The sequence below is a fragment of the Chelonoidis abingdonii genome, chromosome 1 (genome assembly GCF_003597395.2).
Source record: "Chelonoidis abingdonii isolate Lonesome George chromosome 1, CheloAbing_2.0, whole genome shotgun sequence".
NCBI classification, from domain to species: domain Eukaryota; kingdom Metazoa; phylum Chordata; order Testudines; family Testudinidae; genus Chelonoidis; species Chelonoidis abingdonii.
Genome location: NC_133769.1, coordinates 357,795,709 through 357,823,352, shown reverse-complemented (window position 1 = coordinate 357,823,352; position 27,644 = coordinate 357,795,709). Strand labels below are relative to the sequence as shown.

At 44.9% G+C, this 27,644-nt stretch overlaps 1 protein-coding gene across 7 annotated transcripts in view; it reads right to left on the bottom strand.

Moving 5' to 3' along the window:
* TENM4 (teneurin transmembrane protein 4) overlaps nucleotides 1-27,644 on the bottom strand; it is a 971,473-nt gene that overhangs the window by 449,470 nt on the left and 494,359 nt on the right. For all 7 annotated transcript variants that reach the window (XM_075061790.1, XM_075061784.1, XM_075061786.1 and 4 more), the window contains exon 3: nucleotides 2,974-3,262. In XM_075061790.1, coding sequence (XP_074917891.1) covers nucleotides 2,974-3,196 — 223 coding nt within the window. In that variant the 5' untranslated portion in view covers nucleotides 3,197-3,262. The remainder of the gene's footprint in view (nucleotides 1-2,973; nucleotides 3,263-27,644) is intronic.

Genomic DNA, 27,644 nt, shown 5'->3' with positions numbered 1-27,644 from the left:
GCTACCTCCATGGGGTCCACATCCTGTGTATTGGTACCAGGTTCGGTATCAGAGTCAAAAGTCCAGTGCCGAGCACAGCAGTGCAGGGACTCTCCTCTCAGACGCAACCAAGTATGACCAGTGAGAAGATGAGCCCAGTACCGGGAGAATGGGTTCCAGAATGGCCATAGCATAGGTCACTGTCCACCAGGTACTGGTGGGAGGGCCCGTACCAGGGTTCAGTGGCATGTAAGATGGGTACCAATTGTGTTTCTTTGGATGGGTGTAAGGCTCCACCTTGGACTCAGATGAAGAATACTCCTGCGGTGATCACAGGGGAGCGGTACCCCTCACTTCTGCTGATTATTGTCAAGTGAACGCTGCTGGACTGGGGACAATCTCATAGAATAAAACAGGGCGGCTTACCCCTGGAAGGTATTGAATGTCTCATTGCAGGGAAGGAACTTGGAGCATCATGCTCTCTCCTGCTCGTGCTCATTGGAGCCGACAGTTGTCCCATTGCAATTGGCGGTACAGGGAACAATAAGTAGTCCCTGGCCACTGCAAAGGCTTCCAGGGTTGAAGGCACCATGATTTCACTGGCGCCACAATGACTTTCTGGCATCAGCTGGGGGTCCTGCACAAGACTCAACATTCTGGGCAAAGTTGATGGTGCCACCTGGGACCGGGGATGGAGGAATGGGCCGACACGGGTTGCACTCTACCTTTTTCACCTTGCTTGCCTTTCTTCAGCACCAGTAAGCGCCCTCTTTTTGTTTCTTCTTGGTACCAGAGACGGAGAAAGATGCCAGGACACACGTGGTGTCGGAAAAGCACTGAGGTCAAAGTGCTCGGTGCCATATCTGAGTGGCTTGGCTTTGAATCCGGCCTAAGAGCATCTTCCATTAGGATAACCCTCAGTCTAGCCTCTCTGTCTTTGTTTGTATGAGGCTTAAAGTCCTGACAGAACTCTCAGACACTTCAGACAACTGCAGTGCCACAGGAGGCACAAGGTTTGAAGCCCAGGGGCTGGGACAAAGGTGGGGGGGGGCATAGCTGGCAAAGGGAGCCCCTCAATGATAAAGGAGGGATTCTAACTATCTATACTAGTATTATTTACAATATTTACATTACAGTTAAACTAAGACTAATAAACTGGGATACAGAGAAGAAACCACTGAAAAATGCCTTGCCGAAGCAAGAGTTGTTGCTCCAGCAACCATCACAGGCGGTAAGAAGGAACTGGGAGGGTGCAGGGTCAGAAGGGTCCCTTATACCAGTGCGTAAGTGTGCAGCAACGAAGGGCGCTAGAGCCATTCCGATGGATATCACTGAGGGAAAAATCTCCAGCAATGGTGCCCACGGTGCACACACACCTAACATGGAATCAATATGAACAAGCACTTGAAGAAGAATGACAAAATCTGTAGGTGCAGCGTGCTCTAATGGTTAGAGAAGGCAATGAGGAGTCTGAACTCCTGGGATCTGTTCCTGCCTCTGTAACCTTATGCAGGTCATTTAACATCATTTTGACTCAGTGTAGCTATATCTAACAGGTCTTTCTTTTGCTTGTAACTTCATAGGTAGTTAGAGACAGAAGTGTTTTGAGATCCTAGGTTGGAGGACATTATATAATTGCTAAGTATGATTAAGTTAGTTAATCATACTTGCAAATTCTAAAGAACAAAGAGCATGTCTATGGGCACATGCATAAAATATCAGATTTGCATGCAATCTTGTGATAGTTTCACACACAGATTAGATGTGTGCAGTCGTGTGCATCCACCTTTGAGAATCTGGCCCTATAAGTAGGGCTCCATGTTTGTCATGGAGGTCACAGAAGTCACAGATTCCATGACTTTCCATGACCTCCATGGCTTCTGCAACAGCTGGTGCACCTGGGCTGGGAGCCGCCTGAGCAGCTTGGCCAGCCCCTGGGCCAGGCATACCGGACACTGCTGCGGAAGTCTCGGGCCCCTGCATCCCACAGTAGCAGGAGTTCAGGTGTGTGGGCGCTCGAGGCGGGGGGTTGGGGTGTGAGGTGGTGCTTACCTAGCGAAGGGGGCGTCTCAAGAAGGGCGACAGGAACTTCCCTCCCACAGCTCCCACTCCATGTGCTGCCTTTGCCCACAGGCATCGCTCCCACAGCACCCATTGGCCACGGTTCCCAGCCAATGGGAGCTGCAGAACCGTGGCTTGGGGCAGAGTGGAGGCAGCATGTGGAACTAGGAGCTGGGGTCCCCACTTCCCAGGAGCCGGGTAGGGAACCTGCCCCAGCCCCCGCTGCAGCACCTGCACTCCCTCTATCTCTGAACATGTGACGTCCTCCTGAGCACCCGCTGCACCTCTCTCCTCAGCACCCACAGCATCTTCCAGGCAGCCCTCCCGATCTGCCACCCCACTCCCAGTTTTAGTCAGGGGTATATAGTAGAAGTCATGGACAGCCTATGTCAATCTTTCTGTTCATCATTTGCACTACTGCATGTTTCATTTCACTTTAGCTGCCCAATTCACACTTTCCTGGATTGACAGGAAACCCTATTTCTTCCAACCTAAGACTGTCTGGGCTCAGTGTTGACTGCGTAGTATCTATGTGCAACCCACACTCACCCAGTATGGCTCTTTGTCTTCCTGTAATGGCTAGGGCATATAAAGATGTTTATGCTACTGCTTCCATGCTACTGAACTTGGTCTTTCAGTTCAGGAAATAGATCTCACGCTCAAGAGGTCCCAGGTTCAGTCACTGCCACCACACTGTCCAGGGATGTCACTACCTATGCATGCCACAGGCAGAGGCTTTCCTTCCAACAAAGCCATGTTGATCTTCCCCTAGTGTTTTCTCTCATTGCTCTGTGCAATGTCTTAAAGACATTCCTCTGTGAGTGCCTCAGAACCCTTTATAGCTTTGAGTTATTCCCTCATCTACCTCTGGACCTCAGCATAGAGTTGATTAACTCACACTTCTTACAGCAGCACCTTATGAAATGTACTTACCCGCTCGGCAGAATTCATCAGCCTCCTGGTGCACCATGTCTTTGACCCGATTGCTGTAGGTCAGTCTGGAGTCTTGATCGTAAGCCTTCAGCGTCTCGCTGGAGCTGTAGGACTTTTGGGGTATTTTGCTGTCTTCGCTCTCTGCCGAGGAGCTAGTGTAGCGTCGCTCGGTGTCACGGCGCCTGGTCAGAGATCGGTATGGTTTTCTCTCTTTCACATCCATGGCACTTTTGTCTGAGTCTTCAACATTAAAATAACAGTGTTTGTGTGGTGATCAGATTGGAATAATCTGAAAGAGAGTATAAAAGAGGAGACCTGAGTTCATCCCATTAGACAGCAGAGGGTTGGATTTTATAGTTTAAGCTTTTTATTCAGTCTTACAATATGCAAAAGAAAGAGTATCTAATAGACTACCGGGAACCAATTTATAACTACCGATAAAAGGAAAGTATCAATTATCTGTGTCCCAAACCATGCCTATCGGCACACTGCCCTGCTAGCAGAAGCTTCCTGATGTACCTGCTCTGTGGACATTCTAGTTCAGAGTCCAGGCTGTCAGTTTGACACATGTCACCAGCTCTCAGCTTACTAATACATAAATAAAAATGAAAATGTCTATTTTGTTGGCATCTAGGTAGTAGTCCTCCCCCTAGTCCTCCGTCAGGTCTGTTCTATAAATCCTGACCTCATCGTAAATAACAGATCTGCCCTGCAAACTGAAACCTTACTTCTGAACATCCTCATGATGGTTCCCTTTTAAAGTAATCATTACTCCCCCTGCTAGTTTGGGACACCTGAAAAAATGGAGGCACTCATATTACTAGTCACGTTTGAAAATACGAGTCTATATTTTAAGAGGGTTTTTATAGAATATTTTAGGTTAGAGAGACTAAGAGCAAGAAATCAAGCCACTCGAGTGCTGGGGAGTGGAAGAATGAAGAGTGAGTTTTAGACGGAGCCAAGACAAAGATGTCTGCGGAGGCAGATGCTCCTCTTCACTTCCTCCCTTATTTGAAATGTTGTTACGGTACCAAGTGAAGTTGAGAAGTTGCAAATAGGAGATGGCACCACTGCTTCAAAGCTACATAAGTGTGGATTTTGTTCCTATCACTATGCCAGATAGAATATATATGCACAAGCACAAGGGGGCACACGCACACACACACACAGGAGAAACTGTTATGAGAAATAAACACGAAAAATATTTTGTCAAAATACTTAATTATTGAAGTAGATCAGCTTTTCACTGCAATAAAATTACCTGCAATGTTATTTACAGGAAAAAAAATCAATGCGTATTGTTGCAATAGCGGTAAAATATGTCTCTATGTTTCCAGACTGTTTTATTGTGCTCAAAAGAAACCAAATATTGAAGACAGGCTTACGCAATTATGGCCTGATGTACTCTGGAGCTGAGTATCACAACTCACACTATAGACAATAGGAATTCAAGATGAACCTCGGTATAACAGGCTAACAGTAGTTAATAATGACCACTCATTTCCCTCTATTTTTTGAGAGTAAAGGAAAGACAAATAAATATCTCTCATTTCCAAGGCTTGCCATATTGACTGTAACAGTAAACCAGAGGTGGGCAAACTACGGCTCACAGGACCGTTCTGCCCGGCCCCAAGCTCCTGGTCCAGGAGGCTAGCCCCCGGCCCCTCCCCCGCTGTCTCCTCTCCCCCGCAGCCTCAGCTTGCTTGCTCTGCCACGGCCGCAATGCTCTGGGGTGGTGGGGCTGTGAGTTTCTGGGGCAGTGCAGCTGCAGAGCCCAGCCTGACCTGGTCTCTGTGCTGTGTGGTGGTGGTGGCAGAGTGGCCCGGCGGTAGTGCCGCCAGCCACTGGTGCTCCAGGCTGCGTGGTAATGGGTATCAGAGGGTTAGATAGAGGGCGGGGAGTTTGAGCTCGTGGTCACGGGGTGGGGGTATGGATAGGGAGTGGGGCGGTCAGGGGAGACAGGAGGTTGAATGGGGGCAGGAGTCTTGTGGGGGGCGGTCAGGAAGGAGAGAGGGGTTGGATGGTGGAGCAGGGGCAGTCAGGGGCAGGGGTTCCGGGGGCAGTCAGAGGACAGGAAGAAGGGGTGGTTGGATGGGACAGGGGTCCTGGGACGGGGGCTGTCAGGAATGAGAGGAGAGGTTGGATGGGGCAGCGGGAGTCCAGGGGCCGTCAGGGGACAGGGGTGCGTGGATGGGGCAGGCTCCCAGCGGGGCCATCAAGGAATGGGGGGTTTGGATGGGCAGATGTCCCGGGGGAGGCAGATAAGAGGTGGGGGCCTGGCCACGACCCTCTCCCCTAACCTGCCCTCCATACAATTTACGAAACCCGATGCATCCCTCGGGCCAAAAAGTTTGCCCGCCCCTGCAGTAAACACTTACCTCTTAAATCAAAACATACTGTGGCTTACACTCAGTTTGGTATTTATTGTAAGATTAAAGAGTGGATGGAAATATTTAAATTATTATTTAGAAGGGGCAAAAGTCAATCAAAAATCAAAGGATTGGCACTAAGGGAAAACCTTGAGCACTAGCACTAAGGGAAAGTTTGGCTAGGGGCAGGCAACAACTATTTAAACTCCAAACACTACGGTTAACAACAAAATCCATAAAAATAAATTTAAAGCCTGACACACCATGTTTATTTCAGCTAGTTGTGTCTAATCACTGCAACACAACTACATCCTCTTGGCCAAGAGTGTATGTACTATCAGTTTAATATCTGCTCTATGCCTTGTACTCACAGGGAACTGGACTAAGGCCAGGTCTACACGGCGACTTTAAATCGGTTTAATGGCCGATATACCGATTTAATGCTGTATCCGTTCACACGACGTCGTCATTAATATCGAGTTAAATGGCTCCTTAAATCGATTTCGGAACTCCTCCCAAACGAGAGGAGTAGCGCTAAATTTGATAGTGATAACTCGGATTAGGGTTCATGTGGACGGAAATCGACGTTATTGGCCTCCGGGCGGCATCCCAGAGTGCAGCACTGACCGCTCTGGACAGCAATCTGAACTCGGATGCAGCGGGCAGGTAAACAGGAAAAGCCCCGCGAACTTTTGAATTACATTTCCTGCTTGCCCAGCGTGGAGCTCTGATCAGCACGGCTGGCGATGCAGTTTGAAATCGAAAAAGAGCTCCAGCATAGACCGTACGGGAGATACTAGGTCTGATCGCTGTATGGGGAGACAAATCTGTTGTATCCAGCTCCGTTACAGAACACGAAATGCCAAAGCGTTTGAATAAAAAACTCCAGGATACACAGCGCTGTGTGACAAGCGTAACGGGAAGCCAGAGACTCAAATGGACGCTCATGAAGGGAGGGAGGGGGTACTGAGGACTCCAGCTATCCCACAGTCCACAGCAGTCTCTGAAAATTATTTGCATTCTTGGCTGAGCTCCCAATGTCTGTAGGTTCAAACACAGTGTCTGGCGTGGTTCAGGGAACAGCTCCTCAGTTTATTTCCCCCCACCACCACGTGAAAAAAAAAAGGGAAAGATTGCTGTGCTATGGCGTTTGCTCAATGCACTCCGCGAAAAAGGCGCCAAAGGGTTGTCTGCTGCCTTCACAAAGGGAGGGGTGAGGCTGTACCCAGCACCACCCGGGGCAGTGTTTTCTGCCCCATCAGGCACTGTGCTCTCAACACGGAAGTGGGAACTATGGGATAGCTGAGGAACAGCTACCCACAGTGCACCGCTCCTGAAATCGATGGTAGCTTTGGACCATGGACGCAAACAATCGATTTCGGGATCCCACTGTGGACGCGCTAAACCGATTTTATTAGATCTGTTTTGTAATATCGGTTTAAGCTAATTCGAAATAATCGTGCAGTGTAGACGTACCCTAAGATACATAATTTATAGCTCTAACATCTGTGCTCCTGTATTGCATCCTATACACGTTCTGATAACCTACAATACCAAGGCACAATATGGTGGTTCAAAGATGGCATTTTACTGTTAGCTCACTTTCAACATCAGCAGTTCAGTAGAATGGAGCCAGAGCCAGAAAGAGGCAACTGGATGAAGCAGGCCAGTGATTAGCACTGAAAAGGTGCATCTAGAACCAGGAAGGAAATGGGAGGACCCATCTGTGAGTCTGCCACTGTAGTGCTGTTGAAACCACATTCTGGGTTTTCCTGTCATTTAGATGCTAGAATCTATCATATTGTTGGTAGTGGGAGGAACTCTGGGCCCAATTCTGATCTCTTGTAAACTAGTATAACATATTTGACTTAAATAGAGCTACTTCCCTTTCCACATTGGCACTAATCCTGATTTACTCCAAAAATGATGTCAGGTCCACCGACTCCATGGGTGAAATCCTGAACCCAATGAAATCAATGGCAAAATACCCACTGACTTCAGAGGAGCCAAGATTTCATCTATATTTGTGTGTAAAGCATGTAGAATACACAGCATATAAAAGGAATACTTTGTTTCCATCACATAATTTATCCTTCTTATGTATGGGTCATCAAATACCTGAGGCTTAAAAAAGAGATGACTGAGAGGAGGATATGATAGAGCTCTATAAAATCATAACCGGTGTGGAGAAAGTAAATAAGGAAGTGTTATTTACTCCTTTTCATAACACAAGAACTAGGGATCACCAAATGAAATTAATAGGCAGCACCTTTAAAAACAAACAAAGGAAGCATTTTTTCACACAACACACAGTCAATTTGTGGAACTCCTTGCCAGAGGATGTTGTGAAGGCCAAGACTATAACAGGGTTCAAAAAAGAACTAGATAAGCCCATGGTGGATAGGTAACCAGGATATTAACCAGGATGGGCAGAGATGGTGGCCCTAGCTTCTCTTTGCCAGAAGCTAGGAATGGGTGACGGGGATGGATCACTTGATGATAACCTGTTCTGTTCATTCCCTCTGGGGTACCTGGCATTGGTCAGTGTTGGAAGACAGGATACTGGGCTAGATGGACACAGGTCTGACCTAGTAGGGTTGTTCTTATGAGGCCCTGATTCAGCAAAGCCCTTAAGCATAAGCATAACTTTAAGCATGTGTTTAAATATTATTGAACTCAGTGACTTAAGTTATGCACGTAGTAAAGTGCTTTGCTTAACAAGGATGGGATTACTCACCTGCTTAAAATTAAGCACGTGCGTCAGTACTTTGCTGAATCAAGGCCTGAGAGGTGTAAAGACCAATGAGGAAGAGAAATTGTCTTAGAGCAAGATGCTACACTGTAGCTGTACTAAGGGGGGGTTACATTACACGACTAAGGAACATTTAGGCCAGTGGTCCTCAACCTTTTTGTGGTCAGCAGCACATTCAAGTTTTCAGAAGAGTGTGGTGGGCATCAACAATTTTTCAAGGCTTATTTTGTATTTGTACATTAAATAATACAAAAAACATCATATTTAATATTACATAATATATGAATCCATAAGATAAAAAGAGTAATTTTACATGTAAAAGGTATAATTAAATTACCATGTGAATTTGCTCTTTTTTAATCTACCTGTAAGAAAAATTAAGGAGTTTTTACAAATAAATATCAAACAGTTTTCATCTTATTTATTTTAAAAAAGTAAAACATTGTTGAACTACTGGTCCAAATATATTCATTATTCTTACTTTAACATAGAATGAAGCCTGCAGCCCCAGAGTTCTCTGTCGCCAGCAGGCCCGGGGCTGCGGTTTCTCTCTAGCTGAAGTTGCAGCCCTGCGCCTGCCGGGGACAGAAAACACTGGTGCCTGCAACCCCGGAGAAACTGGAGAGAAGTTGCCATCCCGTGCCTGGCACGGACCGAGAACACTGGCACCCGCAGCCTGCAACCCCGGAGTTCTCTGCCCCTGGTAGGCACAGGGCCGCAGCTTCTCTCTCCTGCCGGGCACTAAGCAGGCGCACATAAATGTCTCGACGGGCGCCATGGGGCCTGCAGGCACCACATTAGGGACCACTGATTTAGGCTTATTATCAAGAAGAATTTCCTAAATGTGTGGAATAGCTCTGCTAAGGAACTGATGAACTCTCTAAGTTAAAAATCACTTAGAAAAGTTAGATGCCTGCAAGTCACCAGGGCCTGATGAATGCATCCTAGAATACTCAAGGATTTAATAGAGGAGATATCTGAGCCTCTAGCTATTATCTTTAGAAAGTCATGGGAGACGGGAGAGATTCCAGAAGACTGGAAAAGGGCAGATAGTGCCCATCTATAAAAGAAATAGACAAACAACTCCAGGAAACTACAGACCAGTAGTTTAACGTCTGTGCCAGGGAAGATAACCCATAGAGTAAGTAATTAAAGAATCAATCTGCAAAACACTTGGAGGTGGTAAGGTGATAGGGAATAGCCAGCATGATTTGTAAGAACAAATGTGTCAACAACCATCTGTAGCTTTCTTTGATATACAACGAGCCTGTGGATGAAGGAGAAAGTGGTGGATGTGGTATACCGTTGACTGTTAGTAAGGCATTTGATACGGTCTCGCATGATATCCTTATCGATAAACTAGGCAAATACAATTTAGATGGGGCTTACTATAAGGTGGGTGCGTAACGTGGCTGGATAACCGTACTCAGCAGAGTAGTTATTAATGGCTCCAATTCTGCTGGAAAGTATAAAACAAGTGGGTTCCGCAGGGGTCTGTTTTGGACCGGCTCTGTTCAATATCTTCATCAACGACTTAGATGTTGGCATAGAAAGTATGCTTATTAAGTTTGGTGGATGATACCAAACTGAGAGGGATTGCAATTTGCTTTGGAGGACAGGGTCAAAATTCAAAATGATCTGGACAAACTGGAGAAATGGTCTGAAATAACCGGATACAGTTTAATAAAGACAAAATGCAAAGTGCTCCCACTTAGAAGGAACAATCAGTTTCACAGAATCGAAGAGACCGTTCTAGGAAGGAGTATGCAGAAAGAGATCTAGGGTTCCATAGTGGACCACAAGCGAAATATGAGTCAACAGTGTGACACTGTTGCAAAAAAAGCAAACATGATTCCTGGGGATGTATTAACAGGTATGTTGTAACACAGACACGATAGTCATTCTTCCCGCTCTACTCTGCGCTGGTTAGGCCTCAACTGGAGTATTAGTGTCCAGTTCTGGGCATGGCAGCATTTCAAGAAGGAGTGGAGAAACTGGAGAGGGTCCAAAGAAGAGCAACAAAATGATTAAGGTCTTGAGAGAACATGACCACTGAAGAAGCTGAAAGAATGGGGTTGTTTGTTTGGAAAGAGAAGACTGAGAGGGGACATGATAGCAGTTTTTAGGTATCTAAAAGGGTGTCATCAGGAGGAGGGAGAAAACTTGTTCACCTTACCCTCAATGATAGAACAAGAACAATGGGCTTAAACTGCAGCAAGGGAATTTTAGGTTGGACATTAGGAAAAAGTTCTAACTGACAGGGAAGTTAAACACTGGAATAAATTGCACAGGGAGGTTGTGAATTCTCCATCTCTTGGGAGATATTTTAGAGATAAGAGTAGGTTAGATAAATGTCTATCAGGGATGGTCTAGACAGTATTTGGTCCTGCCATGAGGGCAGGGGACTGGACTCGATGACCTCTCGAGGTCCCTTTCAGTCCTAGGGTCTATGAATCTATGAAAACACCCCTATTATTTGAGTCATTTAAAACTGCACCAGCCAAATGCAGTGGAGGTTACACTAAGAAAAATCCTCCACTGATCAGGGGATGGGGCAGATGACTTAACAGAGACTTCACTGTTGCTCACTTCTTTTGTTCTAGGAAAATTGTATTTCATTGTTTTCCTATTTAAAAACAAAATGCTCTTTTTGCTTAAAAATAGTTACCCTTTGTTTTGACTATTATTTTATTTACATCTTTTCTTTATATGACTCAAAGGGTAAGCACTTGGCCGCAAGTCCTAGAACGGAGTAAGCCTGTTATGACTTTTATTAAAATACCTTAAAAAAAGGCCCCTTCACTATAGCAGTGCTACTGGGAGATATTATAATGAACATCTAAATCATGGTTTATGGGTCCCTTGTGGGGACAAATGTGAGAGAAAAGCAGTTACTATATTGTACAAAAACGGGATGAGAGGGGAGCCTCCTTCTGTCTAACCAAGAGTGCTGCAACAATGCCTACCGAGGGCCAGTTATTTAAAAACCTTCTACAAGGAGACTTGCACATGCCAAGAAAGCTCTTTGGCATAGGCAAAATCCACAAGGTACAAATGAGGTCTGTAATTACCATCACTTACCATATAATAGGAAACAGGAAAAAAAAACCCACCACGAAATGGAGTGAATTCCCATCAGATAAGTTTTATATGCTTTTTCTAACGGAAAAGTGTTGAAAAAATTAAGTTCCTCATACAGTATGTCAAAATAACCCCATAAATTTGCAAATTTCACACATGAATTCCTCAGTAACACAGTGCTTGGATTCCCAGTGCATTTGGGACACCTTTATAGATTCAAACTTTCCTCAGCTCACTCTCTCCCCCCCCCTTTGCTTTTGTAAGTTGATGCTTTCAAATACAAAGTCCCCCCTCTCCCCTGCCCCCCAAAAAAATCACAACCGGGTTCTGTTTTTTTGTTGTTTTTTTTTAAAGGAGGGACTTTTGTATCATATGACCTAGGTGAATTTCCAGCACATCTCTTTGGATGTGCAATTACTATTATTTCATTTTTCTATTTAGGGCCAAAATTCCCAGCTGATATAGCTACACCATCTTCAGTAATGCCAGAAAGGAATTTGGCCCTTGGCATTTCTCTGCTACATTATTACTTTTTATCTGTCACTCTTTGTGTCTTACTTGCCTCTGCAGAAGTCTTCATCAATGCTATCTTCACCTCACACTGTCTCCAGGCAGGCTTCCCCAGGCCCTTGCTCCCCAGCACATACAGAATGTAAAGAACAACAATCACATCAGCTACATACTCTCCTACTACTTCATTTCAGTATCCAGGTCAAAATTGTTCTTCATACCTTTAAAAGCCTTCACAGACTTGCTAAGTGCCAGCAGGACCAACATGGTGTGTCTCTCGTTCTCCCCCATTCTTGCAGTGCAACTAGCACTGGCTTCTCTTCTATCCATCCACACACACTCTCCCCTTTGGGCACAAGAGACTTCTGTCTGCAGCTCAGTGCATTCTGGAAAAGCCTTCCTTGCTCTATGACCTTGTGGTTCTGTTCTTGTTATCTCTCTTCTCCCTTCCTCCATGACAATTAACAGAAACTCCTACTCTTTATTTGTCAACTCTGAGCGTAATGTAACTCTGCATGGCAGTCTGGAGGCTGGTCTACACTACGGGGAAAAATCGATCTTAGATACGCAACTTCAGCTACATGAATAACGTAGCTGAAGTCGAATATCTAAGATTGGATTATTCACCCGTCCTCACCGCGCGGGATCGATGTCTGCGGCTCCCCCTGTCGATTCCGGAACTCTGTTGGGGTTGGTGGAGTTCCGGAATGGATATAAGCGCGCTCAGGGATCGATATATCGCATCTAGATGAGACACGATATATCGATCCCCGAGCAATTGATTGTAACCCGCCGATACGGTGGGTAGTGTAGACATAGCCTGGGATACAGCTTATATAGAAAACAACAGCTTCATCCTACAGGACCTTACTCACTCAGAGTCCATTCGAGGCCACTCATGTGAATAAGGGCTGCAGGATTAACCCTCTGTGACACAGTGCTGGGCAACAACAGTTGAGCCAGCACTCTGGTCACTGCAGCTCCAATTAAACACTGCATGTATCTGTATCAGAAGAGACCAGTTAATGCTGCTGGGAGCTGAATCTGTTGCTCTAAGGAAGTTACAGGTTTCAAACCAAAAGTTGTGACAATTAAAGCCACTCCTTCACTGGTAATAGACTTGGCCAGATAACTAGACATTTCTGACTCAGCTGACACCATTTCTGGTCTTCTTAAACATAAATCTAAAAGTGCAATGAACCTGAAATCCAGAGAAGCCTAAAAAAATAGATAAAGTTTAAAGCATGGTGGAAAAATGGTGTGCAGGAGACTAAAATGCAATTACTCCAGTTATATCTGGTTTGGGAATCCCACAGGTCTCCTTCAGTCTCCCATGGTGTCCAGGCCTCAGCCTACACTGCTGGAAGATTTATAGATTCACAAATAAGAAAGTAAAAAACTATTTAAAACCTAGCATAAGCATTTTAATGTTGCATTACTTGGAACCCTACACTGTTTGTTAAACCGAGAGATTTCCCAAAGAAGCTAGCACTTCTGGAGACTGTTTTACCTTAATATCTAAATACTATTGAGTCACTCAGCCGAGGCAGTCTCACACAATTCTTTATGTAACTGGCCTTTTATGAGGCAGTAGTGAACTACATCCACCCCAGAATCGATCTTTAAAAGTGGGTTATTCAGAAACTCAAGTTACTAGATATACTATAAGTGCTCTAATTAATAAACATTGACTGGGTCAGTTTGACAGTGCAGTGTCACATCACACCAGCGTGTAGTGCCCGTGGTTCAGGTTTAGAAACGCATCTCTTGGGCTGATGAAAACAACATATTTCAGATGTGGCACTTACAGTATTGATAATAAAATGCATCCCCCACCCCCGTCACCCTTCCCTTGGTGTTCACTAAATGAACAGCATGATAGTCTCAGAGATGACTGCATATAGCATCAGAGGGGTAGCCGTGTTAGTCTGGATCTGTAAAAAGCCACCCATGAAAGCTTATGCTCCAATACATCTGTCAGTCTATAAGGTGCCACAGGACTCTCTGTTGCAGATACATCTCTACCTCGATATAACGCTGTCCTCGGGAGCCAAAAAATCTTACCACGTTATAGGCGAAACTGAGTTATATCAAACTTGATTTGATCCGCCGGAGCACGCAGCCCCACCCCCTCGGAGTGCTGCTTTACAGAATTATATCCAAATTCGTGTTATATCGGGTGGTGTTATAATGGGGTATAGGTGTAGTAAAAATTTCAAGAGACAGAGAGATACACGCCCCAATCCAGAATACTCAAAATCCTGGTGAGTGTGGAAATCAGCTGGGAAGTCTCTTGCCATTCAGCTGCAAAAGTGAAGGACAATACAGGCATAAACTCTTATTCATTATTGGCAGAACCAAGTGCAAAAAAGAAAATAAAAGCTATTCAGAAACTGTGAATTTTACTTGCTACTTGAGGTTACCTCTCTTTGAATTAGAAGGGGTCACCTCATGAACAGTTCAACTACTGGTTGTATGCAAGGCTACAGAACAAAGCAGACGTGTTCTGATGACTGAACTCTAATTCAAATCTAAGGTGAACCTTGTGTGACTCTTAATATAGCAGATAAAAGATACATCACTAGATAGAGCCACGTGTGTACACTTGAAAATGTTGGTACTCATCAGTTTTTTCTTCCTTGCTTTTCAAACAGCAGTCTCTAGTACTATCATTACTATTTTCTATAGAGGTGGTTGGACAACAGAAGACTGTAAGATAGGTGGACATGCATAAAAGTATCTCTCATCGTGAAAAATCGCAAAGTCCATTTCAAACAAATGCATGCAATATTATTGATATGCAAGGGAGCTTTAAGGTGGCGGAGTAGAAATCAGCGGTCCCAACAAAGATGGAATAAGTAAATTTGGACGTTAGCACAGGCACAAAGCTCTGCTCTTACAAAAAGTGCCATGAGGTCTTTCATGTCCACTGATAATGGACAAGACCTGTCTCTGTGTTTATGATATTAAGATCTCTGAAGAGAATGACCTGTTGTTGCAGGTGCTCCTGAGCCGTACGAGATGTCCTCCCTTCGGCATTTCAGTCAGGGCTGTTGATTATATCCAGCCATTTGACTGGTTGCACGTAAATTCAGTATTTCAAACTGGATGTTCTTCTAACAGATCTGCTCTAGGAATTATTTTGGGGAAGTTCTACAGCATGTGTTATGCAGGAGGTCAGATTAGATGATCACAATGCTCCCTGCTGGCCGTGAAAGCTATGATAAATCTATGAAATGCTATCCAACCCTACACAAATGAAGAGGAGTTTAGCCTGTATACAGGAGCGACGCCAGGGTTTTTGGCGCCCTAGGCAGTGGTCCTTCCGCACTCCTGGTCGTTGGCGGCAATTCTGCGGCTGGGGGGTTCTTCCGCGCTTCCGGTCTTCGGGGCACTTCGGTGGCGGGTCCCGGAGCGAGTGAAGGACCCGCCGCAGAATTGCCGCCGAAGACCCAGAGCACCGAACGACCCCTCGCCGCTGAATTGCCGCCCCCCCCAAATCCTGGTGCGATAGGCGACCGCCTAGATCACCTAAATGGAAACGCCAGCCCTGCCTGCATAAAGAGAGATCAGTAGGCCCCTTGTTCTTTATTGTAAGTTAACTCTGTGGTGCTACTTTACATACCTAATTGGGAGGACAAAATGCATCTCAGTTTCTTCTGGATATATCAATGGTCTTAACAGAAACCACCACCACCTGGGCAGGGGCTGTGGAGGAGAATTGCTCTGAAGGCATTCAAACTACTTCCTACTTCCATGTGCTTTTTATTTATTTATTTTCCTTGTAAGGCATCACTGGGCATTGGATCAGGGCCTACTGCCCACTAGGGTGGCCAGAAAAGATTAATTCCATTTGGTGAAAAATGTTGAGGTTTGAATTTTGTTGCTAAAATATATAGGAAAGAAACCATTCCCAGACTGGCCAGCTGGTTAGTGCTATGTGAGACTCAAGTTAAATTTGCTGATCTGCCTCACATGAAATACTTGAATCTGGTCTCCGACATCCCAGCTGCCTCATATGGAGCAGAGACTTGAATAGACAAGACAGGCTGAGAAGGAGAAAGAATGCATTGTCACCCACATTTTACAGATGGGGAATTGTGGCACAGGGAGATTAAGTGACTTGCCCAAGGACACAGGGCAGTTTGTAGCACAGTCCAGGAACTGAACCCCTACCTCCAGAGGGTGCAATAGTCACAAAAACATCCTTTCCTTTCTAAATCATAGAAATGTAGGGCTAGACGGGAACTTCAACAGATCATCTAGTCCATCCCCCTTCACTGAGGCAGAAGGAAGTATACCTAGACCATCCTTGACAGGCAACGTTTTTAAAAAACTCCAAGTATGGAGATTCCACAACTTTCCTTGGAAGCCTATTCCAATTCTTAGCTACCCTTACAGTTAAAAGGTTTTCCTAACAGCAAACCTAAATTTCCCCAGCTGCAGATTAAGCCCATTATTTCTTATTCTACCTTCAGTGGACACGGAAAATGATTGATCACCATCCTCTTTATACCAGCCCTTCATATATTTGAAGACGGTTATCGAGTCCCCCTTCAGTTTTCTTTTCTCAAGATGAAGCATATGCTCTTTTTAACCTGTCATCACAGGTCAGGTTTTCTAAACCTTTTATTATTTCTGTTGCTTGTCACTCCTCCCAGCTTCATGTCATCTTCAAATATTATCAGCATACTCTGCACTGCATTATCCAAGTCATTAATGAAAATATTTAACAGCACACCAGACCTACCCCCAGGGGACCCCATTAGATATGCCCTCCCAGTTTGTCAGCGAACCACTGATAGCTACTCTTTGAGTACAGTCTTTCAACCAGTTGTGCACCCATCTTATAGTAATTTCATACAGACCAAATTTCCCTAGTTTGCCTACTATTGTGTCAAAAGTGGCCAAGCTCATATAGCCGATCCTGAAGTTGTTGCCCCCAGCTTTCTTCAGTGGCACAAGAAATAAGCCCATTTTTTAACTCCTGATAAAATCCCCTAAAGAGTCAAACTTCAAAACGAGTTTATTAAAATATGAATTATCTGTAAAAAGACTGCAAAGGCCCATGAATTGATTTCTGATTTTCTATAGACTTATTTTAGGACTTCTCTCTGTGATAATCAGAAAGCACTGAAAGATGCTAGGGACTGATTAATCAGCACAACTCCTACTGTGTCCAAAGCTTAACTTTCAATTACAGTTCAAGCTTATGCAGCAGGCAGTATATTTTCCTTAGGTAAAATGCCTACAGGGGGGAAATGCAGAGATAAAAATAGTTAAATAGAAAGAGAATAATCCTTATTAAAAAAAGACTCTTCTTGTTATTCCAATTTGGAAGCCATCACCTCCAATGAAGGAATTTAAGCAAATGGAATCCTTTTCACAGGACTGGTTCTCCATCCAAATGTCCTTCTAATCAATGTTATTCTACATGTATCAACTTCTGACAGGTGGATTTACCAATACTATCTGATGGCTGGGCCACAGCATGGTGTTGAAATCTCTGCAGGGCAACTCAGCAGAGTACAGTTCTGACATGCTCAAACATATTTATCATTCCTGCAGGACTGGAAAATGCAGTTAGAGAGGATCTAACAAACTGGTGGAGAGTGATACTGTGTCTCATTTGAAAACACAATTCTTTGCACTTATGTCAGCCTTGCAAAATTCTACCCGCCTGCTTGACAAAGGGATAGCAAAATATCACTAGTTCTTTTTTCCCCTTCCAATTACCATCATGGTAAAGGGTTGGAAAGTAGGTTTTGTGCCTAGCTGGTTAATTTCCCTGAAAGCTTTGAAAGGCTGCCAGTGCCTTTCATTCGAGGATCTCAAAAGACTTCATAAAACCCATTAATGATAATAGTTATTTCTCATAGAGCAAAGCACCACAAAGTCACATCACAACGAACAGGAAACACAAAACACAGGAGTTATTGGCCAGCAATCTCCCTCCATGCTTTACAGCCTCGAGAAGCATGCTGTACAGCAGTGGTCCCCAACGCAGTGCCCATGAGTGCCATGGCGCCCACCGGTGCATTTATGTGTGCCCGCCTAGTGCCCAGCAGGGGAGAGAAGCCGCGGCCCCATGCCTGCCGAGGACAGAGAACTTCGGGCCCCGCAGGCTATGGGCGCCGGTGTTCTCTGTCCCTGGCAGGTGCGGGGCTGCGGCTTCTCTCCGGCTTCTCTGGGGCTGTAGGCTGCAGGTGCCAGTATTCTCAGTCCCTGGCAGGCATGGGGCTGCGGCTTAAGCTGGAGAGAAGCCACGGCCTCATGCCTGCCGGGATGGAGAACTCCAGGACTGCAGGCTGTGGGTGTTGGTGTTCTCTGTCCCTGGCAGGCACAGGGCTGCCGCTTAAGCTGGAGAGAAGCCAGGGCTCCATGCCTGCTGGGGACAGAGAACTCCAGGGGTTCAGGCTGTGGGCTGCAGGTGCCAGTGTTCTCTGTCTCTGGCAGGCGCGGGGCTGCAGCTTCAGCTAGAGAGAAACCGTGGCCCCGGGCCTGCTAGGGACAGAGAACTCTGAGGCTGCAGGCTTCATTCTATGTTAAAGTAAGAATAATAAATATATTTGGACCAGCAATTCAACGTTTTACTTTTTTAAAATAAATAAGATAAAAACTGTTTATGATATTTATTTTGTAAAAAGTCCTTAATTTTTCTTACAGGTAGATAAAAAAGAGCAAGTGGTAAGGTAAAAGAGTAATTGCCGAATAATTTAATTAATACCTTTTACATGTAAAAGTACCCTTTTTATCTTATGTATTCATATAGTATGTAATATTAAATATGATGTTTTTTGTATTATTTAATGTACAAATACAAAATAAGCCTTGAAAAATTGTTGGTGCCCGCCACACTCTTCTGAAAACATGAATGTGCTACTGGCCACAAAAATGTTGGGGACCACTGCTGTACAGCATTCTGTCCTGTCAGCCATGTCATCAAACCACACTCAACACGGGCATCCTCGGTACGTGGCACCTGTCCCTGCAAAATTCATTCTGGCAATCCTCCTCTGCTCGTCCAACCCACACGTCCTTCAAACTCAAGTTTATTTTGTCTGATCCACTTCACATATTAGTCAGGTGTTACGCTGGTTATGCTGTAAATTCGGGCAATTACTTCTTCGTTAGTTGTGTGCAAGGTATAGTTAACACGCACCACTGATAATTGTTAGCAATTGTATTATTGCACCTTTCCATCCACAGAGCCCAGTGCACTTTTAGAAAGATGGATGTGCCTTATCTTCACTTTACACATGGGGAAATTGAGGCACACACCAGTGAAGTGACTTGAACAAGATCACACAGCAATTCAACAGCAAAGCTGGGACAATAACAAAGGTGCCATATTCACAGCCCAGTGGCCTATCTGTTGGAGTGCACTGACTCCTTGACGCTAATGAAGATAGGAAAGCATTATTATGGAGTCTTGGTCTGCAGATCCCTGATCTAGCCACTAGACAATGTTTCCTTCCATGGCAAAAAGGAAAGATTTAGTAACACACCTCTAATTAACACGAAAGTCTTGTCGCCATATATCTAGGGGAGAAAAACTGGTCTCAAATCTTGTATTGGTCTGCCCAGGGACAGCTGCACTATCATAAACAGCAATCCTGCTTCCAGCATTTAATGCCAAAAAAGACAGTCTGGAGGAATACTGAAAAAGAGAACTTGCTGGAGGAAAACGAAAAAAAAGATTGGAGGTGGGGTAAGGAATAGTGGGTAAAAACATTTTTTTTCCCAGTTAGCTTCTTAATGACTAATTTGACCAAAGATTACAAAGTAACTAAACTAGTTCTTGGTCAGCAAAAGATGCAAACAGAATATAAAGCAACACACAATTACATTAACTTACACTAACTAAAAGGGTAATTGGTTAACGTGTGTAGTGCTTAGGAAGTGTCAACTGCTATATGTTAATTATCATTAATTAGTGTTAAATATATCTAACAAAAATAATCTAGTTCAAATTTATTACTAGGTGAAAGACAAAAAAACACAACACAGATAACAGAGATAGATGATAGAGAAGTGATATGAGACAAATACAGCGGGTATAGTACATAGGCAGAACATGCACCTCCTGCGGGAAAAAAAGGATATTACTTATCAGAATGTCTCATAGATGTGCAGTCCCATTGTGCATTCCACACATGGTTACACATGCATGCCATGCGCCTGAGTCAGAAATTCTAACAAGCTGTGTCTGTTGGCCTGCGCACATGCAGTAGAATCACTGAATATCAGGGTTGGAAGGGCCCTCAGGAGGTGATCTAGTCCCCTGATCAAAGCAGGACCAATCCCCAACTAAATCATCCCAGCCGGGACTTTGTCAAGCCAGGCTGTAAAAACTGCTAGGCCACTCCACTTGATATCGGCTGCCAACTAAACATAGAGCCGTTGATCACTACCCGTTGAGCCCAACAATCTAGCCAGCTTTCTATCCATTTAATAATCCATTCATCCAATCCATACTACTTTAACTTGCTGGCAAGAATACTGTGGAAGACCGAATCAAAAGCTTTGCTAAAGTCAAGATGTATCAAGTCCCACTGCTTTCCCCATATCCACAGAGCCAGTTATCTCATCATAGAAGGCAATCAGGTTGGTCAGGCATGACTTGCCCTTGGTGAATCCATGTTGACAGGTCTCCTTATATTCCCGACTAAACTTGTGAACATTCTGGGTGCTGTTGTCAACCCAAAGGGAAGGACTTTGAACTAGAAATGTTCTTGGCCCACCATAAACTGCAGGAACCTCCTGTGGCAGGGATGTATGTCTATATTAAAGTACGCATCTTTCATGTCGATTGCCACAAACCAACCACCTGTCCTCCTGCACAGAAGCAATTATCGATGCTAATGTAACCCATCTTGAATTTCCACTTTCAAATCAAGATGTTGAGCTGCTGAAGGTCCAGAATGGGTCTCCACCTTCCATCATTTTGGGGGACTAGAAAATATGGGAATAGAAACCTCTCCCTTGATACTGAGATGAGATGTGCTCTACTGCCCCTTGAGAGTCTTGTTAAAGAATCACCTCATGAGAATAATGTCTGAAGGGGGACCAGAAAGGTGGTTTGTGAGTGGGGAGGGAAAGGAATTCTGCAGTATCCTTAATGTACAGCTTTCAAGATCCAACTGTCTGTCATGATCAGCTCCCAACTGAAGGTGAAGAGTGTAAGATGGCCCACAAAAATGATGGGGAAAAAGGAAGGTGGCATCAGTGGCAGTAGGCCAGTCTCAACCAAGATGTAAAAAGTAGCCCTTTGCAGGTGGCTGGGAATGGGTAGACATCATGGTGGTAGAGTGGAGGCCAAGAAGCAAGGCCTCTGAACCCTCTGATGTTTCCGAGAAGGCTTGGCTGAACACTGGTACTAGAATGCATGAGGAGAAGGTGGCCTTAGTTTATAGGTTTGTGTCTGGTGTTTCCTTCTTGGGGTTGCAGTGCAGATCCTCAAGGAACATATGGTCAATTTTGAGTCCTTTAATGAGTGTAGGGAGTCACCTATTTTCTCATTAAAGAGATTAGATTCATCGAAAGGTGAATGGTGTTCTGGATCTCCCTACGGAAACTCGACAATTGTAACCAAGAATTCATCCTCATGACTATATCAGTGGACAGGCCTCCACATGCCATATCTGCTGCATCCACTGCAGCCTGAAGAGATATTTTCACCACTCACTTGCCCTCCTCTATGAAGGACTGAAATTGAGCTCTGTCCTCAGAAGGCAGCTTGTCCTTAAAATCTACCAGAGTGGAATAGTTGTTAAAGCTGTATTTCACTAACAGGGTCTGATAGCTAGTGATAAGAAATTGCAGTCCCAAGGCCTCTCAGCTTTTTTAGGTGTGGGGGCACAGGATGCTGGTGTGTGCCAGAACAACCAAGCCGGTTCAATGATGGCCTCATTAACAGGAAGGACCACCTTATTTGGTTCTGTAAGTAAGTTGCAAAATATCCAGAAGCTGGTGATGTGGGTCTTTGATCTCCTCCAGTGGTATCTGGAGGTTGTTGGCAATTCTTTGCCGTAGATCCTGGTATCACCTTTCTTCGTATGGTGGAGATGGAGAGGAAGCAGTGAGCGTGTCTTCCGGATACAAGGATGAGACTCTCAATGGTACCTAAAGATCTGGGTCAATATCTTCCCCTTCATACAAGAATGGATTCAGTGGGTGTTGAGTAGAAGTGTGGGAAGATTCCTGGGCACGTCCTGGGCATCTGCCATAGGGATCCTATGGTCCCCAATAAGGCTGGAAAAAGGGGGCATCCATTTGTGGGGGACCCCATGGCACTGGGTACAAGTGGTCCCTAGGGAAGTTGTATCTGGAGGAATAGTGATTGCAACTCCTCAACTGCCTGTCAGAGCTTGGCTCCTTCAGGGAAGATGCAAAAGTGGCCAGCACATTTTATTCATCCGAATCTGAAAACTGCTCCACTTTGTAACGATGGGGCCATTGGTACCGGGGCAATCCTGCCTAATGACTGGAGATAAGATGGCTCGTGAGACACTGAAGTAGTATTGTCCTCCTGGGTAGTAGTGTCTCTCGGGGGGCGGGGGGGGAGGGGGGTTGGACTCATGAGGAAGGGAGAGTGAGGATAAGGAAGGAATATAACTTCCTGTGGTGTGCAGGTCTCCATATGTCCCAGTGTCCAGAGAGTTCCAGCGGTCAGGACCAACGGTACTGGTGCATCCCTGGAGGTAGTGCGATCCTTGGACAAATGAGTCCATAACGACGAGTCTGGACTGGCACTTGTAGAGAGAACTGGCAGATAATAGACTCACCAATAGATCTTTCTTCCTGCCCACTTCACCCTCCAGTCTGTGGGTTTTCAGTGGTGCCGGTCCTTTATGGTCTGAGCACGAAGGCTTACCTGACAGGCTCAGAGAAGGACTGCATTTCTTGTGAACAGACTGCAATGGGAATTTATTATTTTCACCCAGGAAAGTGCAGCCTAAGCTAATGGGAAGCCCTGAAGGAAGAGTCCTCAGGCTTAGGTACTGCAGACTCTGCTCCTAAGCATGTGCTTGGAAGGGCTCTGCTCATTTTTTAGGGCCAATGTACTAGGGATATTACTGGCTCAGATCAGAGATGGGCCTTATAGCCTTCTCCAATAAGGTGTTTCCTTAGGCAAAACTCATGAGCTTTGTGAATTTTTGGTGGAAATGAGCAACTAATACTGCACTTTGCAGAGATACACATCTCATGCAGTAGAGTCAGCGCTGGTGCCTGTCACCGACAGAGAAGGAGTGAGGGCAAGAGATCCAGTTCTTGAACTCTGGGACTCTGTGCATATCCCAGATGATGAGGAGGGGGACCCCAACCAGGGAAAACAAACTATGCTAACTAACTATCCTAATAGTTTAAGTAGTACAAAAACTATTTACGGATCTATTTATAAGTTCTATCAAAAAAGCTGGATGACTCTGGGGAGACAGGATTCCAACTCAGGCCACATGGTGATTAGAAAGAACTGGAGAGGCACCGGCCCACACTGCCTCTTATCCCTTTGGTCGGGAGCATGAGATCTACTGCGCACATGCAGGCCAACGGGCACTGCTTGGTAGAATTTCCGGACTCCGGCCCATGGCGTGCATGAGTACCCACCCATGAGAATACACACAGGGAACAGCACTTGAAGAAGAATATAGTTGTTCAGTGGACACCTTTAAATCATGAAATATTCTAGCTTCAGTTGTAGGATTAGAAAGATAAACCATGAATTTCTCTCTCTACCATGGATAGAAAAGGAGAGGAGCGCTAAGTCAAGACAGCTGTCCTGACTCCACTATCTCTGCACAGTACTGTGTACATTCCTGACCTTGCACAAGTCTGAAAGGCAGTGGATTTAAGTTAAGACGACAGTGGATTTAAGTATCGAGTAAAACATCTTGATTACAACCCACATGCCTTAGGTGGCAAGGAATTATGTCTAGTGCTTAAGAGCAAGAAACTGGGAAACAGGATTGGTTGGTTCTATTTTTGGTAGTATCACTAATTTATTGTGCAATTCTGGACAAGGCATTTAACTTCCTTTTTCCTCCATATGTAAAACAGGACTAATGATTCTTACCTACTTCACAGTGATAGTATGGGACTAATATTTTTAAAGATTCCATGGAAGTACATTAGTCATAATCTATAAGACCCATACTGTTCTGTGAGATTGCTTAAGACCTTGACTGAGGGTCTAACAAGATGCTTATCAGGTGACATCACCTAGTTTCAGGAAAGATACAAGATCATGAGATGCAGATCAGTTGCAACAATCTTTAGGCTCCAGCCATAGACCCTGGACATACGAGTAGTACCTAAAATGAAGTGCACTGTGCAACAAATATCTGAACACTATTCCTTATCTACCAAGGCAAACCCACATAGAGAAAAACTGGGTAAGGCAGTAGAAAATGTATTGTAGAGAATAACCTTACCTTGGAAGGATACAAGCTAGTTACAGCAAACATTTAGCATTTTGTATTTTCTAAGCTGTGCACAAACGTATTTAGTTAGCTGGCCATTAACCCTCTAAAGCAAGTAAGTCTTCTTCTTCTGGTCCAGATGGGAAAGATCAAATAGAGACTGTGTATTATAAGGCAGCGTCTGCCACGGGCACCTTCTAGTCAGGGCTGACTCCAGAGTTTTTGCCACCCCAAGCAGGAAAAAAAAAAAAAAAGCCGCGATCGAGATCGGCGGCAGCAGCTCCGCAGTGCTGCTTTCTTCTTCGGCAGCAGGTTCTTCTCTCCGAGAGGGATCAAGGGACTCACCGACGAAGAGCCCGACTTGCTGCCCCTTCCCCTTGGCCACCCCAAGCACCTGCTTGCTGAGCTGGTGCCTGTGGCCCTGTTTCCAATGGCGCCTAGAAATAGTCCGCAAAGGCTTTCCAAGTATCTATTAAGCCCTTGTGAGGTTACTAGATTAAAATAAGCCCCACAACCTTAATCCATAATTCCCTAGCATAGTCCAAATGGTACTCTCAGTCTTCAAGTCCCTGCAGTCCATCACCTTATCCCCAGCAGCATGTCTTGCCATGCTCAGGTCCTCCGGTACAGCTCCAGCATCTCTCGCTATGCTCAGGCTTTGCTCTGGCGTCTCTCACCAGACCTCACCCTTCAGCCCTCTGGCCCTCCTACTTCAGCTCTGCAGCTCAGAGAGCACATAAACAAATCTCAGTCTTCAGCCCTCTCTAGCCTTCCGTGGGCACGGCTCTCAGGCTCAGGAAGGTATGCAGGCTAGCCCTGTCGTGGCTTCCTGATAATGCCTCCCTCTTTCTAGGGAGGGCCTGCAGATAGCCTTCTGGAGATCTCCTCCTGAGCTCTGAATCTCATCTACAGTCTCCTGACTGGTCCACTCAGTTGTCAGACTCTCCGGTTTATATGGCCCAAGTGCCAATTAAAACCCAATTAAGATGTAGCTGATGAGTCATGGGTGCCCTCCTTCTTAAAGGGGCCAGTCACCTTGTGACAGAGCCCAACATTTTCAAACATGGGTTCCTGAAACAAAGCATCTAATTCTGCATTTAGGCATTTAAATAAAAACTGGCTCAATTGGTCCTATTAGGAAACGCAGCTACACAGTACCCTGAAAATTAGGCCATGGTTTGTTTGTAGTGTTGTTGTAGCTGTGTTGGTCCCAGGATATTAGACGGAAAAGGCGGATGAGGGAATCTTTTATTCAACCAACTTCTGCTGTCAGGCCAAAGTTTGTTATTTAGGTGCCCAAGAATGGATGTAGCTGCCTAATTTCATGCACCCAGGTTTGAAAATGTCATCTCTAGTGACTTGCCACACAACATGTCACTGACAGAGCCAGGATTCAAAATTCAGGGATTCCTGGTACCCAGCCAGCAGTTTAGTCATTATACTATGCTGCCTCTACTCAATATTCCAACAGGTGTTTTCTATCTCTAGCTCTTATCAATCCAGGATCAGAAGATACTGTACTTTGCAGCTTTAAAGGTTTGATATTAAGGTCTATCAACAGGAGAACTTTCTCTGCAGCTCGTGCTTCTAGGAACAGCCTTGCTGCAATGTCTGCACTTTATTTTCATCTTTCAAAACACATCTTTTCTTCCTTAATTACAACTCTAATTTCTCTCTTTCTTCTGTAATTGGAATTATTGGTTAATGCTTTCATTTATTCACTTTGCAATGTCTTTACACCACTGTTTTCAGTCATTTATTCTAAAACAAAGTAATCAGTCAAGCAATCAGCTCATTTATTTATTTACTACTTCAATAGGAATTATTTGTATATTATGTAGGAGAAATGAAACTTCTCTATGCTGCCTACTGTCTTCCTCTTTTATTTATTTAGTCAGCAAATCATTTGGGGACACAGTCCCTATATAAGATATTCTATAAAATAAACTTTTACTTTTGTATATGTCTGCTGATGAACTTTGAATTTAGATGTATAATGTCCCAGTTAGTGGTAATGAGAGTTCCAAATGTATTCCCACTGTGATACTTTATGTGCACTATGGCCCAGATCCAAAACCCATTGAAATCCATGGAAGTCTTTCCCCAGACCTTACCTGGGACTGGAGTGGGTCTTATAAGATTAATCTCCTACAAATTATTTTAAAACTCAAATTCCTTTACATCCAGAGTTAACAATATAGTATGAACTATGCCATTCCATAGACCAGCAACCAAAAGTGGATAACAAATAAAGACAAGAATTTGAGTGCCTTGATTTTTGAGGGTTTAAACAGAAACACCTTAAAGGGGCCTGATTTTTAGAAGGTAGGCGCTCAGCACTTTCTGAAAATTAGGCCCTTTTGAGTTGTCACAAGTTGAGCATCCAATACCGCTAACTCACTTCTGAAAATCTCGCTCCTTGATTTTATCATACTGGGGTCCTGGGCAGTCAAGCATGCAAGCTGTCAGTAAATACTGTCAATAGTGCGTTGAATTGTTAGCTTTATAATAGATTGTTCCCAAACTCTTAGGCCTGTTCCCCAAAATGTGATCTCATTTCTTGGGTAGGAAGACAGATATTTATATTTCCATTTAACTTGAGCAGCACCAGCACCTGCCAGTTGCTCTAAACAGAGCAGTTAACCCATAACTCCTCCTGTCAACTACTGTTGACAAGAGCTAGTGCAGACAAATAAGTGCATCCCCTGAGAGAAATGAACCGAGAAGAATAATGTAAACAGACGCCTCGCAAAACAAAACAGCAGCAATAATAGAAATTTAGAAGAAAACCCTGACACTAAAGGTATGTTGAGCAGCCTAGAGGCAAAGAATTCACCCAACACCTAAACGATGCTGGCTGCTCAAGGTGAGAAAAATAAACAAACCGCTTTGTAGCTCACCATGCTCACTTGGACAATGTCAATTACTGAATCCCCAAGATGGCCTAAATTATTTCAGCCCCTCTGGTGCCGACTATGTAAACTTCTCTGTAGGTCTCTTGAAGTGCATGTTCGCAAGCACACACACAGACACAGGGTGCTGCTGTTTCCTTAGAAACATATGATAGCAAACGCCAAGGGCAGCTCCAGGCCACAGCACGCCTAGCGCGTGCTTGGGGCGGCAAGCCGTGGGGGGCACTCTGCCGGTCGCCAAGAGGGCGGCAGGCAGGCTGCCTTCGGCGGCCTTCTTGTGGAGGGTCTGCTGGTCCCGCGGCTTCAGACCTCCCGCAGGCGTCCACTGAAGCCAAGGGACCAGAGGACCCTCCGCAGGCACACTGCCAAAGGCAGCCTGCCTGCCGTGCTTGGGGCGGCAAAATCCCTAGAGCCGCCCCTGGCAAACGCACCTCACAAACTCACCCCATAAAAAAGTACATGGGATTGATTTAAAACCTGCCTTGCTACGTAAGGGATACATACAGGATGTAGAACATTCTTTGGTTTTACCATTCACACAGGAGCTGGCTCGTTATTTACCGTCCCACTGTCACATGCAATGAGAATGCTGTACAGTGAAACAAACTGAAGGGTGTTTGAATAT